The sequence below is a fragment of the Lentinus tigrinus genome, assembly GCF_003813185.1.
Source record: "Lentinus tigrinus ALCF2SS1-7 unplaced genomic scaffold L226scaffold_2, whole genome shotgun sequence".
Lineage (NCBI taxonomy): Eukaryota > Fungi > Basidiomycota > Agaricomycetes > Polyporales > Polyporaceae > Lentinus > Lentinus tigrinus.
This window is the reverse complement of record NW_027137911.1, coordinates 291,205-307,522: the sequence shown is the minus strand read 5'-3', so window position 1 is coordinate 307,522 and position 16,318 is coordinate 291,205. Positions and strand designations below refer to the sequence as shown.

The following is a 16,318-nucleotide window of genomic DNA, read 5'->3' as shown; positions in this document are numbered from 1 at the left end:
CGGCGCGTGTGGGGCGCGTGTCTTTGCGTCCTCGAGTCCTCGACGCGGATCAGCTGCATTGCCCCTTCGCGGATAGATCTGATAACGGCATGCATAAGGCGGCGGCGTATGATACAGCGTTCTAACCAAGCGACTAATGGACTAATGATACAATCAGTACACATGTGAACACTACTAGCCAAACAGCCAAGCAAAGTTCCATTGTCCCGAGTCTTACGATTTCGTAAGCCACTTCCTGAGGTTCAGCTGTCCCATCTGTTCAACTGCCTTCTTCACCGCGAAACGGTCGACGGCACAACGGTGTAACGCAAACTCTTTGGCAACGCTAGTCGCAGGAGAAGCAGCTGGCAAGAAGATACGCAGGTCCACAAGTCGCTCGAAGGCCTATTTGGCGACGCAATGAGGATCTTGAACTGTTGCAATGTTATAACAACGGAAGACGTACTGAGAATAGCACTTCACGGCTACAGCGAACCATACCGACGCCGCCTCCTTGTATTTGGACAGGTGCAGCCTGTGACGTGCGAACCTGGTTCTTGAACGCGTCGTGTAGCATCTCGAACGTGAAGACGTCGTGGCCCGATGTCTGGGCGTGCACCTGCGCAATGAGCAGGCAGATAGCAGGATACGGAAGGGCTGTGAAACATCGGTCATTAGCTGCTCCGTTGGTACGAGGCGTAGTATGCTTACTGTTGAGTGGTGGATACCGAGCCGGGCATCGCTGGCGACTAATCGCAGCCTTCAGCATCTTGAGGGTTGGGTATGGTGATATGTCCGTGAGCTCCAGTGTCAAGCACGTCTGCATAGTTCTATGAGCCGTGTACGAATGAGTGCATAGAGAGAGTCTTACCATGATGCGGCGGAAGATCTGGAAGTCCCTCGTGAGTGCATAAACGTCCCGCAAAGCTTCCACCACCCGCTCATCCTCCATGAACTGCGGAACCGCCTTGTTCCAAATCTCTGCCCACTCCTCTACATCCTCCGCATTTTCACCGGTACAGGGTGCACCCAGCGCGGCCTTCGCGAGCGTGATCCAGTGGTCCAGCTTCGTCGGACAGGCCGTCCTGATCATGCGCCCAGAGAACCTACTCTTCACCCGCTTTTCGAGTATGTTGATCGTGTCCACCCGCGCGGTGACACCGACGACAGCCATCCCACTTCCGGCGCCAGTTCCTGTGCGACATGATTGCGCAGTATCGAGGAGACAGTACAAGAGAGCCTGTCTCGCATGACTGGCAAAGAGGTCGAAGCCATCCAGTACAATCACAGTCGGCCGAGGTAGCGTCGGAATCATCGAAATGAGAGCAAGAAGATGCGAAGGCGGAGGAAGTGTGATCACAGGCTCAACCAGGCTTGATGGTGCGGCAGGAGCGTGGTCCACGAATGGGTTTTCATCGTCGTCGCCTTCTTCCTCTAGAGTCTCCCCACTCGCTTCTTGCTCTACTGTCGCAGGTGGGTCGGCAGCGTCTTCCTCATCCTCTTCGTCGGACTCAGCGGGCAGGAAGGAGGTTCCGGTCTGCTGCGCAAGCTGCCATGCGATCTCACGAATCGCCAAGCGGTCATTGTGTTGTGCGTATCCGGACAGTCGGACCACGATGGGCGTGGTGGGCAGGGCTGTAATGGCTCGCTCGACCATCTTTGAAGCCAAGATGAGTTGAATACCCCCTCTTGGTTAAGTGCGTAACAAAAACGCACCTGTGTCTTGCCGCTACCGCTGGGCCCGATGAGCAAGCAGCTATTACCCTCTCCGCGTACGACGCTGCCCATCAATAGATCGCTGAGCTGCTCGTAGGCGTTCGTGTTCGTAGGAGGGTAGTCTTCGCCATATACCTCAATTTCGTCTATCTCAGGTGGTTGCTGGAGGGCTTTCAGGATCGCGCGCTTCTGGCGCTCCAGCAGAGGGTGTAGATGGTCAGGGAGGTCCCGGGGCAAACCTTCTTCAGTACGCTGCGATGCTTGGTTTCGCTGTCGTTTAGAGGGCGAAGCTGCAGCCGCTTTGCGTGCCGTGTGAGACAGCGACACAAGAGGCGGACGTACAGGTTCCGGAGAGGGTGTCCGCAGTCTCCGCTGCCTGAGCGCTGAAGCTGGAGGGAGAGGAAGTGCATGTTTGGTTGGACTGCCTGGGGCTGCAGGTGGTAGACGCGGAGTCCCTAAAGGCGGAATATGCGTAGAACCTCTGGGCGCGGGCGAACCAAGGCTTCGCTTGAGAGTGGTGAGCAAGTGTTTCGGTGTGCGGATCTCAACAGAGTCCATAACCATGCGCGGAGTACCCAGACGACTTCCAGTTGGGCGCGTTGGAGTTGGAGTGGTCGGACGGTTCTCCGACGTTAAGAGCAACTCGTCATCTGAGCTCTCGTCTCCATATTTCTCAGGCGTCTTAGGACGAGGAGGAACGAGGACAGTCTTCTTCTTGACCGGGGTCACCTTTGGAGGTGGTGCTTTAGGTACAGCGGCTCCCTTCCGCCTCATGCGGCCCTTGACCGTGCTCGGGGAAGTATGTTCGGGGGCTGGCTGAGCCTCATCTTGATTCGCATCATAGACTGGAGGCTTAGGGTCGACAACTACTGCAGCGCTGCCTCTGATGCGTCGGGTACGCTTCGGGCGAGAACTCTCTGCCTCATTGGCTTGGGGCTCGGGATCATCGACGGCGGTATCTTGCGTCTACCCGGTATAATGGTTCACAACAAGCTCGAGGTAGAGTAGAGAGGGTTGCGCACCTTCGTCGATCGTGCGCGCTTTCTGGGCGCAGTGTTGACGGTGTTCTGGCGAGCCGGTGACAACGGCTGAGGAGGATGTGCGGGCTCTTCAGAATGTGACTCCTCTGCCTCTTCCTCCTGTTGGACCTGGAATCCAAAGTCCACATAGAGTCTCATAGATACATTATGTTACACACCTTCTTCCCTCTCACACCTCTCTTCTTCGGCACACTTGATTCAGGAGCTGGTGGGTCCTCGGATTTCGCATCGGTTTTCCGGGCCCGCGCTGCTGCTCGACTCGCCCGGTCGGTAGGTTTCGTAGCAGAAGGGGCGTTCAACGCTTTGGAGCCATCTTCTGATTTGGTGCCACGCCTTGGCCTCTTGGTTGGAGGTGGTTCTGCTTGTGCTTCGACCGGGGTGGTGATTGCTGCAGAGCGGGTTGTCCGGCGTGTCTTTGGTGCTTCAGGCTCAGTAAAAACTGCTGCTGCTTTCCGTTTGGGAGGCATAGCGAGGATAGCGAGAAGGAGATGGAGGGAAGGGATGCGCAAGCAGTCTGCCGAATGCGACTCGGACTCCGAGTCCTCCAGCCACAAGCGCGACCAGTCACAGTGACTACGTCACGGACGCGAACCTCAACGCGATCGACATAGGCGTCTATGCCTCCAACGGAGCGAGCACATCCCCATGCAGTCTCCATAGTCTCATAACAAACTTGCGGAGATAAATTGGTGCTCGGAGTCCGCGAAGTGCATTACTCAAGCACACTCATACATGGGTACAATTCAATTACCAGGGACGGTGTCAGTGAGCCTCAAGCTCGATACTGGCCGTACAGGAGAACGTTCTACATGACTCAAGACACAACAGACCCGGTATCTCCTTCTCGCTGCCAACGTACTAGGGGCATAACTTGCCCATCAACCCGCTTGGCACGACGCATTAACTTCCTATCTAAACGAGAACCGCGGTGGTTCTGCTCGCTGTACTTCAACCAGAAGTCCCTCGTGTAAGCCCCATCTGTCCCCACGCCTACTTCTGCTGAGATGCGTGCAAGCCAATCCCGACGGGCAATCGATGCTGGATAGTGCCGCTCGGCATGACTCGCGTTCCGGGAATCAACAGCATCTTGGAACGTGTAATGGGGCACGAATACTACCCGCGAGCCAGCGTCGTGGATGACCTTGCGGAACTTGGCAGCGTGCCAACGATAGAATGGCTCGAAAGAGTCGGAGATCGTGTGGGGTCCAGGTGAGATGACATGTACTGGTTCCCGAATGGGCCAATCTCGGATGCCTAAAGGAAGGTTGAGTCAGCATTGTTGAACAGAATCTGGCTCGGAGGAACTACTCACTCAGCCCTCCTTGTAAAGCAGGAAGGTAGGAAGAGTTTGGATGCTCGAATACCCAAGAGCTCAGGATAATGCGGAAGGAGTCCACATTGGGCGCACACCTTCGCCATCTTGGAAAATCTGGATAAGTCGGCTCGAGGATGTGGAACCTGGTGAGGGAGGGGAATGTCGCAGCAAAGATAGTGGCTGTATGACATATGCGGATCATGGGGGGCAAGTTGCGAGTACACCAAAGCTCGCGAAGTTTCGGGAAGTCTGGGCGATTCAGCCATAGACAATATGGGTTCTTGGGGGTTAAAAAGTTCTCCAGCTGCAGTAGACAGAGTGTCTCGAGGTCCTCTGCCACCAGATTCAGGATGTCCGAAACCACCCGATGGTATTCGTTCTCCAGCTCGACAACGAAAGTGAGCCACTCCTCTTCGGTTCTCTTCTTCTCCTCCTTTCGTATCTCCTGCCAAAGGCCCTCAATACGAGAAGTCTGGGGGGCGTCGAAGCCAAACAGGAATAGGGACGTCGAAAAGCAGGTCACGGGATCCACGAGGATACACAGGTGTCGGACCCTTGGCTTCTGATGTCCCTGCTCGAGCGCGACCTCCTGCGCCTGGCGAAAGTGCTGGAGGAAATTGGACAACATGTTCATCGAACCGGAGACCAGTGAAACGGATGTGAAGTGGGTGGCGCGCGACGCCGCATAGATCTTCCTCGACACTAGTGAGAGCGAGCGAGCTGTGAGACCACCGTCGGTACTTGCATACGCGAATATTTCGTGCAGAATCTCGAGGGGAAGCTGGTCCAATGTGGGAATCGTCTTTTGTCTCCGGGACAGCCTGACGATACGCTGAGCGGCCGAGCGTAACTCTGCGATAAAAGGTTTCGGGAGGCGTCGGTAGCCAGGGGAAGGAGCATTGGGCGTGAGAGGAAGATGGCGCAGCATCTCGGAAGGAGGGAACCACTGGCTGGAAGTAGTGAGTTTGGACCTGCCAACTAAAACAGCGTCAGCCTGAGCGCATGCATACTTACGTATAAGTGGAGGTAAGCGCGTACAAGGGCAGACGTGTTGATCAAAGACTCGACGTAGGGGCGAGAATAGTAAGCGCACCTCAAGATATATGAAGTCGCACTGACCTTCGGGGTAGTCATTGTTTCGCGAGTATTGTGAGTAACCAGCGGCATCTACATAGCAACACTCACACGGTATTGTGTTGACTACAACCTGAGACGGAACAATACTAGCATCCGTTGGTTCCTCAGTACAGTGTGGCACTGCGGTTCTTGAGTAGGTGAGCTGTATTCATCTAGAGGCGGCCCTCACGACTTCGACTTCGATCGGGAAAACTTCATGCATTTGACAAATCGTTCGCTAGTAAGGCCGGGAAGCTTGGTCAATGCGTCTGGAATCTGGATGGGTATAGCAGTATACACCAGAGGATAACTTACTGCAGAGAGTTTAACATCTTTCAACTCGAAGTTCACAGCAGGAAGCTGGGTTGGTGGGCATTGTTGAGTCGTCACACTGCAGGGCTTGCGCTCCGCGACTGCAGCGCCTTACGATATCATGGAGTCCCACTCGAAATCCCTGCTAGGGGCGCAAGAGCAAACTACATTATATAGACTAGAAGAGAGCGTTGAGGAATAGCCAGTAGTTGGAGACTCGGAGGCAGGGCACCGTACGATTGCAAAGAGAGGTAATGGCCACTGGGACGCACGGCGCGGTGACACTACGATTCTTACTCAGAACAACGGGCCGGTCCTCCACCTCGTCCAGTAAGGCGTCTACAGATACACCGAGCTTTGACCCCCCATTTATCGTACATTCGCAAGCCTGCGACCCCCTCTCCTGACCTGCTCGTAGGATATGACGTTAACAGGTAAAAAGTGGTTCGACCCGGGCTCGAACCGGGGACCGCCTGTGTTCATATTGTGAGACAGACGTGATAACCAACTACACCACCGAACCATACGATGGGGACTTGTTTTATAAAATACAATGCGTTATCAACATCACCTCGCTAACTTCGAAGTCACTGGATAGTCAGTGTGCTGCCAGTGTCCAAAACATCCCTCTGTGGACAAGTGGACAAGAAACATTTGTAACCGGAATATCATGGATGTACATAATCGTCGTGGCAGGAGATAATGCATTGACAGACTGACATAGCTCAGTGCACCTGCCTACCAGGACACGCTGATCATGTCAGGTTGAGGTACAAATCATCGACCGCCCAACATCCAGGAAGACCTGCTTCCCAGCAAGCCCACTCCTGCTTTGCCGCCTGCTCGTACTCTTGATTCCTGTCCGAGAATGGTAGCATGGGAGGAACCAACGCCCATTGACGAGCTGAGGCGCGATGCAGGTCACGGAGTTCCTCCAGTGATATAGCAAGCTCCGCGACAGTATCGAAGTCAAATGGTGCAGAGCCTTGAGGGAGCGTCGGGGATGCATCCGCCTGGACAACGAACACTCTCAAGTGTTGGAACAAGGGTGAGCGGTCAGGAAGGCCTACATGGAGCATCAACGGGGAACGGGTGAGCAACGAAATGAAACGGTACAATGTGTAATAAACGAACCGATCACGTCCGCCACGGTAGCAGCGATAAACAGGTGATATTGTTTCCAGTTAGCAAGACAGAGATGGGTGAGCCCCGGGGCGCGTTCTGCCCAGTGTCGCAAGTTCGGATTGCGTGTCCATACATATCTTGGGTCACATGTGATATGCAGACGGGAGAGGCTTGGGAGCTGAGGGTAGTTTGCAAGGTCTTCGGTGCCTGCAAGACTATCCAGACCATCCCATGTGGGGAAGGGGGAGACGGGAGCGAACTTAGACCCATAGCCGTAGAGGGAGAGTTCGCGCAACTTCGGGTAGCTGACTAGGCCAATATCGGGGAGCCGTAGCTCGTCTTCCCAACCGATGTGGCTGCTCTGCAACAGAAGGGAGTGGAGGTCGGGTGCGATGATTCCAATTAACCGGGAGACGTCTTCCTGGTAGCCCGCTAACTCCTCCCTAGCACCAGGATGATTGCGCCTGATCATCCGTCTCGCTGATGCGAGGAAAAGATGCCGAACTTGGACTAGTTGGCTCGTGGATCCTGCACGTTCGCGTTCTGCTATGAGACACGATGTGAACTGTGCTATCTGTGTGGTGCGTCCAGAGCTGAGGGCGACCGAATTGAAGCGACTAGTGCGAACGATCGCGCGGAAGCGCGTCGAGACTTGCGATAGCGAGCATCCAGTCCAGCCGCTGTCGCTACAGGCGAGCCTGAAGACCAATTCGAGCAATTCCACCGGGACATGGTCAATGACGCAGGGCTGGGACTATAAGTACAAGAAAAACTGAATTACGACTAACGAGCCAGTACCACGGTAAACAGGTTCACGTACGAATTTGCTCGAGAGCCGTATCCTCATCCGCCTCTTGAGAGAGTCAAGCCGACCCATTCGTATTTGGATGAAACGACGGTGACGAAAGTTCACGGTCGTATATGGTTATGGAAGAAGAGTACTGGGCGTAGGCGTCAAACGGCCGCGCAGCCACGTCCGAGTCTGGTTATTCTCTGAATCCCACGCGAACCTTCACGCCATTTTGCCACCACATACGACGACTAGACAACTACACAGCAGGACTCGCAATGCAATCGCCACAGGGAGAATCCCCGGTCGATCGGCGAGGTCTGTACTAGTCTCGCAGGTTCGTTGTTAGTAATCCCCAGTAGTGGCGCCGGTTTGCACGATCACTAATGGTATGTTCCGCTTCAACTTATAGCTTCAAGTTGTCTACCAAACTGACATGGCCAAAAGGCGTCATTTAGGTTCTCCTAGTCGTGGACGATCTTTGTTCAAGTAGTCTACTAGTCAGTCATGGGCCGCCGACGACTCAATGTACTCTGCGTCCCCGCGAGCTTCTCGCGCTCGACGACACTTCAGGGGCGCTGCTCTCCTCTGTTGCATCTTAGTAAGTGCTCTGTCAGCTGCACGGAGGGCGTTGCATCAATGGTAGGTCTCTCTGTCTGTGCGAAATTTCAGACATACAGGGCAAGTCTTACCCCGTTCCGCAGAAGTTCAGACCATGCCAGCATGTACATAAAGCCTCTACAGGGGAACACGATTTCCATCCCCCCATCACCCACAAGTGCTCCAACATGCCGGAGCCCATCGTGTTCTACGATATTCCACGTAAGGCAACCGTGCCTAGCGAGAACGCATGGAGCCCCAACACCTGGAAGACGCGGTATGACCAGGTTGTCTGCTCTGACCACCTTACGACCACTGAAATGTATACCTACAGGTACTCCCTTAACATCAAGGGGCTTGCGTATAAGACCGTCTGGATCGAGTACCCGGACATCGAGGCCTTGTACAAAAAGCTCGGCGTCGAACCAGTCGATATAGGTCCCACCGGTGCACCATACTGCGGCCTCCCGTTAATTTACGACCCGAACACCGGCGCGAAAGTCAACGACTCCGCATCTATCGCGCGTTACCTCGATAAAACGTACCCTGACACCCCCACGCTCATTCCGAAAGAGACCGACGCACTACACGCGGCCTTCCAGCGCGCGTTCGCGGCGGTCCTAATATCCGGCAACGGGGATTTCCCGTCGCTCATGATGCCCGAGACACAAGCCCGGCTCAACCCAGCGAGCCAAGGGTACTTCAGGCGTACGCGCGAGGAGTGGTTCGGGACTGCCCTCGAGGAGCTTGCGCCCCACGGGAGCGAGAAGCGGCGGAAGCACTGGGAGGGCGTGAAGAACGCATTTCACGAGGTTGCGGGATGGCTGCAGGCAGGTGGACAGGACAACCTGGTTTTCCTCGGCAACCAGAGGATCTGTTATGCGGACGTGACGGTTGCCGCGTTCCTGGTCTGGTTACGGATCACCTTCGGCGAGGCCAGTGAGGAGTGGAAGGATGTATTGACCTGGGATGGCGGGCGGTGGGCCAAGTTCGCAGAGGCTTTCAGAGAGTACGAACATGTGGATGAGGGATCATCCCTAGTGCTCTAGAGCTGCATGCAGTGAACAACGAATACGATTGTGTAGTGGTTAACATATGACAACTGCTGAGGAAGTCTGCAACTGAACATCAAGCATTGTATAGCTGAAGCACGCACAATGGCACCCGTACGGACTTCAGCTTTCAACGCATGGACATTCGCTTGCGCTCGTGCCCGAGTTTCGGACCGTTTCTCAACGGTGGCGACCAACCGCGCCACTGGCATTAGTCTAACTATCTAGCTGATACGTAAGACGGGAACTCGTGCACAGCAGAACAGGGAGACCTAGCGGGATAGAAGCTAATGATACAAATGCGCGAGCAGGATAAAGTACGGTGCCACTCGTCATAACAGTCTCAATGGTTGCGAAAGGGTAACGGAGGACATGTAAGTGTAAGTAATAGCAATAAAGCATAGTAGAAGCGGATTGGTCAGAGGTCGGAGGAAGGAGGAAGGGAGGAGGTGGAGAAGAGGATGAAGGTGAACGACGCGGCCCTCGAAGTGCCTTGGGTCTACCTGGCTCCTGACAGGGCCTGCTCTGAGTGTCCGGCAGGTCAGATGCGCGCGTCAAACCTCTAACCGTGGAAGGTGACAACCGGCGACAACAAGAAATGACGAGCGGCGGGGAGGGGCAGACCGACTACCGGGTCAGAGAATCCTAGCGAAGTGCGACTATGGTAGCAGGGAGAGCAGAACGAGATGGCGTGCGGATGCATGGTACACGAAAGACAAAATGCGGGGAAGTGCGTATACAAGAAGGCGAAGTGCGGTCGGAAGGTGTGTGGGAGGTTGTGTTGGTAGATGCTACAGCGCGAAGGTAGTGCTGACAGTCGACATGGTATCACCGGTCAAGGCCCCGACCGGTCGGGGTCCCTATGGCCATCAACAGTTGGCATCGACGCATGCTAATACTCACTCATTGCGCACCTGGTTACCATCACCGTCAGCTCGAAGAGATCATGCTTGGATCATGAAGGGTAGGCCACTCACCACGAGGCGGCGGACAGGTGTTGGGTCTTGCGGTGAAGCAGCCGGAACAGCCGAAGCACCAAATTCATCAGGAAGCGCAGGCGGAGCCGCAGCGGGCTGAAGAGGAGGGTTGTTGATGGATTGGGAGGAGATGGGGCTAGGAGCGTTCGTGGGCTGAGCGATAGGGTTGGTCGGCGGGATGTCCAGCGCCGGAGGAGGCTTGCGCTGCGCCGATGGGCGACGCTGTGGAGGGTTCGCCGGAGGTTGAGCCTGCGTTTGCGCGCCTGCTCCCACACCGGCCATCGCACTATACTCAGCGATACCTCCGTACGCGTCCTCCGTCCCAGCATAAGCCTGGTCGTACCCGGTCTGGGTGGCATTGCCGTAACCGTATCCCCAGTTGTTGCTGTTCTGGACATACCCGCCGTATGCGTTGGAAGCGTACTGCGGCTGCGCACCGTACGCGTTCGCGTAACGGCTCGGAGCGGGAGGAGGCGCGAACGTCGGGGTACTGGCGGCGTAGCTGTCCTGGTACATATGACGAGGCTGCACGGCCGGCGGGATCGTACCATGGCCAGTCGAGCTGCTGCTGCCATGACCGAGACTGGAACCAACCCCATCGCCCTTCTCGACATCATGCGACTCGTTGACCAGGTTCGCGTTGGAGAAGTCGAGGATGTCCTCGTGCAGCCTGTCGTTGCGACGCTTCCTGATGGCCCATGTCGCGATGGCGATAATGATGACCAGGCCCACGAGTGAAGCCGCCGTGATCACACCGACTGAGAGTGGTTTGTTCTGCAGAAACGACTTGGGGGCATCTGCAGCCGCAGCCGACGCGGAAGACGAGGCTGAGGAGGAGGACGTGGAACCCGAGGCGGGAACAGTGACGGTCGCGGTGTTGGTCACGCTGTTGGAGGTGCCCGGTGGGAGAGTAACACTCGCACTGGTAGAGTCAGTCGACGAGCTCGACGTTGTCGCGGTGCTGGCAGAGGTCGAGCTAGTGGTAACACTATCGGCGGTGGAGGCAGCGCTAGCGGAAGTGCTCGGGGCACTTGACGAGCTCGTCGATCTATATACCCAGTCAACCACAACCACGGATATGCATGCAAAAAGAGATTGCTTACAATGTAGTGGCGGGGGTACTGCTCAAGAGCGTCAGCGAAAAACCGGTGGTTGTGGTGGGCTGCCGAACTGACGTCGTCGACGCTGTGGAAGCGATCGTCGAGGTAGTCGAACCACCACCGGGCAGACCTAAAACACTGGTCAAGTCACCGAGGCCGGGCAAAGAGATTGCTGGACTGCGGAACAATGCTGAAATGTGAGCGCAGAACGCGTCGCGAAGAATGAAGGCAACTCACAGGCCCAGCACTAGTTTCAGACATGGCGAAGCGTCAACAATAGTTCGATGACGTCGATCCTGGATCGAGCAGAGCGCGAATACTCACATTGACGTGCTTCCAGACCGTCACGGACTACATGAGACCCAAAACTCATCTCGACGTGATTTTTCGGGGGGCTTGTGGGTAAGGAGCGTGGAGCGTGGACCGCGGGGTATGAACTCGGTGGCCTTCCAGCGACCAGAGAGGAGAAGAACAGTCTGGAGGATGAAGGAGACGAGCAGCGACGGCCAGACTGAAGCAGCGAAAGAGGGAGGAGACAAAGGGGGGAGGAGAAAGACGCAGACAGAGGTCAACTTTGAGTGCGCGGGCGATAGACCGGCTATGTGCCCTTCCAACGAGGTGAGTGGAGCTATTGTGGCTGCTGAGCCATCCTCCAATGCTGCCGGCGTCCGCACTCCTCCCGTTCCCATCACGACCCTGCTCATCGCCCCGCGTCTGACTATCAGCCTTTGCCGATGCGCCGGACCCCCATGAGTTCCTCGTGCATCCCGCCAGCCACCGAGAGCGAGCCAGACACCACGCCGACCCTGCGCGGTCACCGCCATGTCGCCCGACGGTGGCAACGCGCAGCCGTCGCAACTCGTGCAGACACGACACGCGCATGCTTCGATCTCCCATTGTCCTCGCGAATCGCATATTTGCGGTGGCACTGCACCCCCATGAGACCAAGATACTTTTACATAAGCTACATGCAAGACAAACAATCCGACAACACGAGCAGGACATACACTTAGTTCACCAGGCCACAGACAAGAAAGCAATCGGCGCGACACCAGAAGATAGATTCACCGCAGGCTGATTCCATAACTCCGTCCCGCATTCCTCTCCATGATCTCCCGCAGAGGCCCGAGGAGGCGAGTGAACGCGTTCGCATCCAGCGCGGCCACCTTCAACCGAGGTGCAGACGGATTCGCCCGGACCACCGCACTCACCGTCGCTGCGCGCGGCTCCAAGCGCAGCAGCGAGAGCTCTGCAGGAACAAGAACAATGAGTGTCTGCACCCGAGCTGTCAGATGAGACAAAACACGCACCGCCGAAGTAGTCGCCCTTCTTCAGATGACCCACAACCTCCGAACTGCCCTCGCGATTCTTGGTAACCACCGCGTTCCCTTCTTCAACAAAGAAGAACGTGTCACCCATCTCGCCCTGCCGCACTACTGCCTCGCCGTCTTCGTACACGCGGCTGACGAGTGCATCCGCGACCTTGCTTCGCTCTTCTGGCTCCAGGGACGAGAGCAGATCGACAGAGGACAGGAACTGCTCGTACATGGTCCTCCGCCTGTGTGCCGCTTTGAGGATGATAGTGCGGAAAGTGATGCGATCGAGGGACCACAGCGTACACGGCTCGATCGCGAGGACAGTGGCCGCACGGGGATGGCCGTACATCAGCGCAAGCTCGCCGAACGAGCTCCCTTCTCTGCACTCCGCGACCTTGCGTCCGTAGATGGGGTGGTAGCCAGGCTGACTGAACAGCTCGTTTGCCGGCACGTTTCCGCTGAACCAGTTCGTAGGCAGTGGCTCAGGACGGATGTAGCAGTGGAGCAAACCGCTCTCGACAACGTAGAAGTAGTCACCGACGTCGCCTTGGCGAATGACAACGTCGTCGTTCACAACCTTGCACTCCTGCATCGCGTTGAGCACCCCCGTTTCCTGCTCCTCATCCAGATCGCGGAAGATGAAGTTGTTCGCGATCGAGGCGCGGATCCGGCGCACTTGGTCGTCGGTCTTCGAGAATACGGGCAGTGGCTCTCCAGTCTCGCTGTCGACCGGGATCGACTCTGCGCTGACCGACGTTCGACGTGCGAAGATAGTGGCAGTAGGGGCGTGGAGGTAGTCGCTTGGGCCCGGGGAGATGGAGCCATTGGCGAAAGATGCGAAGGGGTTGGGGTTCGCAAAGAGATTGGGATTGGAGATGGGGGTGGCAGGCGTGATGTCTTCGCCCTCAAGCTGGAAGCTGGGAGGACTCACTGGGGTGAGGGTGCGCGGGCTGTTGTCGAGTAGCGCGTTCCCCGGGACGTTGAGAGTGCCAAAGGGGCTAACGGTCGACATGGAGTGTTGGAGCGATGAGCGTTGTGGGAAGGTCTGGGAGAAGGGTGATATACTCGTTGGGCCGCCCGGCGCTCCGGCTGTGGGACTGAGCGGGGTGTCTGTGTAGTGGTCCTGCGGGAGTACAGCAGCGAGTGAGGGGTGGCGCGAAAGTGCGTCGCGGGTGCGAGTGCGTTGCTCTTCGAGACGCGATTGAAACCATCGAGCGCAGAACTGCAGGGCGTCTTTTGGCTGAACGCGTTGCGCGTCCCGCGTGAGCTCAGAGATGAGCTGGTCGAAGGTGGATGTGTCCGACATGGTGGACCCGGGCGTGGGTGTGGTATCTCGGAAAGAGAGGTATTGGACGAATCTACGCGTCGTCTAGGGGAATGGTCTGCACAATAAGCTTTGTTGAAGGCCAAGGCGTTTCGTGGCACTCACTACAATCAAGTTCAACAAGAGATGGACATTGACTCCTTGTCCAGCACGCACGTTATGCTCCAGAACTTCCTTTGCACGTCTCCCTGCTCGCAGTCTTATATGTCCAGTTCTCTGGCGTTAATCGGGCGGGGGCGGGCCTGCAGAAGAGGCAAAGTATGGTCCGTACCTTGTACTCCGCGGAGTGCTTGTTCTCTTCTTGGCCGACCGTGCAATTCACGGTACGGATAGATCGCCGTCCTTGACGGATGTGCAGTGTCTCCGACGATTGATCGTACGTGCGACTGATTGGTCCAATGGTCGGGTTTGTTACGCAGTCCAAGATGAAGGATGAGCAAAACTTGGAAGGCGCCGCGCACGTACGTCTGGGCCCTGGGACGCCTGCGAGCATTGGGCGACTATGTATGTACTCGAGTACTTGCATCCCGGTCGGGTGGCAACACGCGAACGCTTCTGCGACATCGAGAGTTTTCCAGCAACCGGACGCGGGTATTTCAATGCCCGTCGGACTGCTGTTCTGCCCCGCCCAATGGCCGCGCACTCAGGTGCCGATGTCGGTCTCTCCGCCGTGTCTGACCGGGACCGACTTTGCAACACACCAAGATGCACAGATCTCCCTCCGGTGCGCACGAACTCAGACTGTGAACTTCTGATTGCGCACAGAAGTTCACGTTGCATAGATTAAGATAAACCCTTTCGCGTCGGACGTGCACCAAGTCCACACACGAAGTCGGCCGGTGCAGAGTGGGTAGACGCCATCTGCGTAGTACGAGAACCACACATGCATGAGTTGCCGGAGTTTATGCGCATGTGATAGACCGACGGACCCCCTTTGGCCAGCCCATGCGCCGTCCATGATTCAAGTTAACAACGATCTCAACGCCGACCTCTCCCTTCCGACGCCCTCTCAATCCGCTCGCTACCCAGCTGAACACACGCCGCTCCCTTGACCGATCCAGACCAGACAACAACTATAGCCATGAGCGACTCCGCCATCCATGCGCTCGCAGGTGCTGCAGGCGGCATTGTCGCTATGTCCGCGACATAGTGAGTGTCTCCCTGGTGCTATGACGATGGAGTAGAAGGTGTTGAGCGGGGCAAACGCGTGCGTACAGTCCGCTCATCTTCCTTTCGACGCGTGCTGCGGTGGAGACAAAGAAGGAACAGAAGGTGCGTCCGACTCCGGATCCGCTTCTCGGATTACGCTCTGTACGGAACACCAAACGCGACACGCGAACAGACTGCATACGAAGCTGTCCTTGACATCATCAAGCGCGAGGGCATCTTTGGCCTGTATAGCGGGCTCAACTCCAGCTTGCTCGGCATCGCCGTGACCAATGGGTACGTCCATGTCTTCTCGCCCGCAACCCTTAGTGCGCTCATGCAATACCCGTGCAGAGTGTATTACTACTTCTACGAGGGCACGCGGAAGTTTCTCCTCAAGGCGCGCACAGGCAGCAAGGGATTGACCACGCTCGAGTCCATGCTTGCCGGTCTCATCGCCGGCTCAGCCACGACAATCATCAGCAACCCCATCTGGGTTGTGCAAACCACGCAAGCTGTGTATTCCATGAACAACGAGCAGGCGGAGAACGCGGACGCGAAGGAGGAACGACCGGGCATCCTCCAGACGATCCAGCACATCCTCCGCAAGGACGGCATCACTGCGTTCTGGCGGGGACTCGGGCCTGCGCTCGTCCTGGTCATCAATCCCATCATCCAGTACACCGTATTTGAGCAGCTGAAGAACTTTTTGATTACCGGGAGGACGGCGAAGCTGCGCGCGAGCGGCGCGAAGCACGCGGTCGCTGTGCTTACAGACTGGGACTACTTCCTGCTGGGCGCGTTATCCAAGCTTGTTGCGACGTCTTCAACATATCCCTACATGTACGTATGACTCCTATGATCCACCGACGTCGTGCTGACGAGTATTTACAGTGTGGTGAAGAGTCGTCTTCAAGCAGGCCAGGCAAATGCGCAGAGGTACAAGTCTGCGCTCGATGGCGTTCTCACCATCCTCCGCGAGGAAGGTGTCGAGGGTCTGTACAAAGGTGTCGGCAGCAAGCTTGCGCAAAGTGTCCTTACCGCTGCAATCCTGTTTGCGGGTCAGAAGCGCATATACGAGATGGCGAAGAAGGTGCGCTTCGCAAATGCTTGCTATGGTGAGGTGCTGACAGGCACAATTGCAGGCGTTGACCCCGGTCATTGTCAAGTAGCTGTTCTTCTACTTGTACATGCCCAATACTATGTGTGTTCTTTCAGGACTCGGTGCCGTCTTGGAAGCATGCCTGCCCGGGATGATACGAGCTTTGTCTTTGTGTGCATCGGCAGTTTTTAGCTGAGGGAGAACTCTTGTTTGTGTCCTGTTTCTAGTAAAGCTTGAAACCTACTCAAGAGTCAGACAACGCAAAGGGTGCCGCCAGTCCCGGTCCGAAAATAGACTTTCTGAGCGCT

The 16,318-nt window shown here is 56.3% G+C and overlaps 7 protein-coding genes and 1 non-coding gene across 8 annotated transcripts; 2 read left to right on the top strand and 6 right to left on the bottom strand.

Moving 5' to 3' along the window:
- Window positions 1–213: 213 nt before the first annotated feature.
- On the bottom strand, window positions 214–2,253 carry L226DRAFT_453333 (uncharacterized protein; the record flags this gene model as incomplete). Its single annotated transcript, XM_067675117.1, has 5 exons — window positions 214–384; window positions 476–636; window positions 691–799; window positions 851–1,636; window positions 1,696–2,253. 5 exons carry the CDS (start codon window positions 2,251–2,253, stop codon window positions 214–216), a joined length of 1,785 nt encoding a protein of 594 aa, XP_067541298.1.
- A 1,230-nt stretch (window positions 2,254–3,483) lies between these two features.
- On the bottom strand, window positions 3,484–5,028 carry L226DRAFT_529188 (uncharacterized protein). The gene is made up of 2 exons (XM_067679550.1): window positions 4,048–5,028; window positions 3,484–3,989 (listed from the first exon to the last, which is right to left on the bottom strand). The coding sequence occupies exons 1-2, from the start codon at window positions 4,976–4,978 to the stop codon at window positions 3,550–3,552; spliced, it is 1,371 nt and encodes a 456-aa protein (XP_067541297.1). The 5' UTR covers window positions 4,979–5,028; the 3' UTR covers window positions 3,484–3,549.
- Window positions 5,029–5,920: 892 nt separating this feature from the next.
- Window positions 5,921–6,001, bottom strand: L226DRAFT_t17. Its single transcript has one exon. It is a non-coding gene; the product is annotated as a tRNA-Val (tRNA).
- Window positions 6,002–6,083: 82 nt separating this feature from the next.
- L226DRAFT_608075 (uncharacterized protein) lies at window positions 6,084–7,491 on the bottom strand. Its single transcript, XM_067685881.1, has 3 exons — window positions 7,424–7,491; window positions 6,613–7,357; window positions 6,084–6,544 (listed from the first exon to the last, which is right to left on the bottom strand). The coding sequence occupies exons 1-3, from the start codon at window positions 7,478–7,480 to the stop codon at window positions 6,234–6,236; spliced, it is 1,113 nt and encodes a 370-aa protein (XP_067541296.1). The 5' UTR covers window positions 7,481–7,491; the 3' UTR covers window positions 6,084–6,233.
- Window positions 7,492–8,181: 690 nt separating this feature from the next.
- L226DRAFT_518873 (uncharacterized protein) lies at window positions 8,182–9,042 on the top strand (the record flags this gene model as incomplete). Its single annotated transcript, XM_067678567.1, has 2 exons — window positions 8,182–8,270; window positions 8,328–9,042. The coding sequence occupies 2 exons, from the start codon at window positions 8,182–8,184 to the stop codon at window positions 9,040–9,042; spliced, it is 804 nt and encodes a 267-aa protein (XP_067541295.1).
- Window positions 9,043–9,695: 653 nt separating this feature from the next.
- L226DRAFT_118430 (uncharacterized protein) lies at window positions 9,696–11,995 on the bottom strand. The gene is made up of 5 exons (XM_067672184.1): window positions 11,447–11,995; window positions 11,360–11,369; window positions 11,126–11,299; window positions 10,023–11,070; window positions 9,696–9,959 (listed from the first exon to the last, which is right to left on the bottom strand). Exons 1-5 carry the CDS (start codon window positions 11,493–11,495, stop codon window positions 9,945–9,947), a joined length of 1,296 nt encoding a protein of 431 aa, XP_067541294.1. The 5' UTR covers window positions 11,496–11,995; the 3' UTR covers window positions 9,696–9,944.
- Window positions 11,783–14,232, bottom strand: L226DRAFT_498387 (protein kinase A regulatory subunit). Its single transcript, XM_067677664.1, has 4 exons — window positions 14,034–14,232; window positions 13,919–13,961; window positions 12,433–13,867; window positions 11,783–12,371 (listed from the first exon to the last, which is right to left on the bottom strand). Exons 3-4 carry the CDS (start codon window positions 13,742–13,744, stop codon window positions 12,187–12,189), a joined length of 1,497 nt encoding a protein of 498 aa, XP_067541293.1. The 5' UTR covers window positions 13,745–13,867; window positions 13,919–13,961; window positions 14,034–14,232; the 3' UTR covers window positions 11,783–12,186.
- Window positions 14,233–14,447: 215 nt separating this feature from the next.
- L226DRAFT_529182 (mitochondrial carrier) lies at window positions 14,448–16,212 on the top strand. Its single transcript, XM_067679549.1, has 7 exons — window positions 14,448–14,486; window positions 14,545–14,911; window positions 14,980–15,034; window positions 15,105–15,205; window positions 15,263–15,751; window positions 15,803–16,001; window positions 16,054–16,212. Exons 2-7 carry the CDS (start codon window positions 14,844–14,846, stop codon window positions 16,078–16,080), a joined length of 939 nt encoding a protein of 312 aa, XP_067541292.1. The 5' UTR covers window positions 14,448–14,486; window positions 14,545–14,843; the 3' UTR covers window positions 16,081–16,212.
- The last annotated feature ends 106 nt before the right edge of the window (window positions 16,213–16,318 follow it).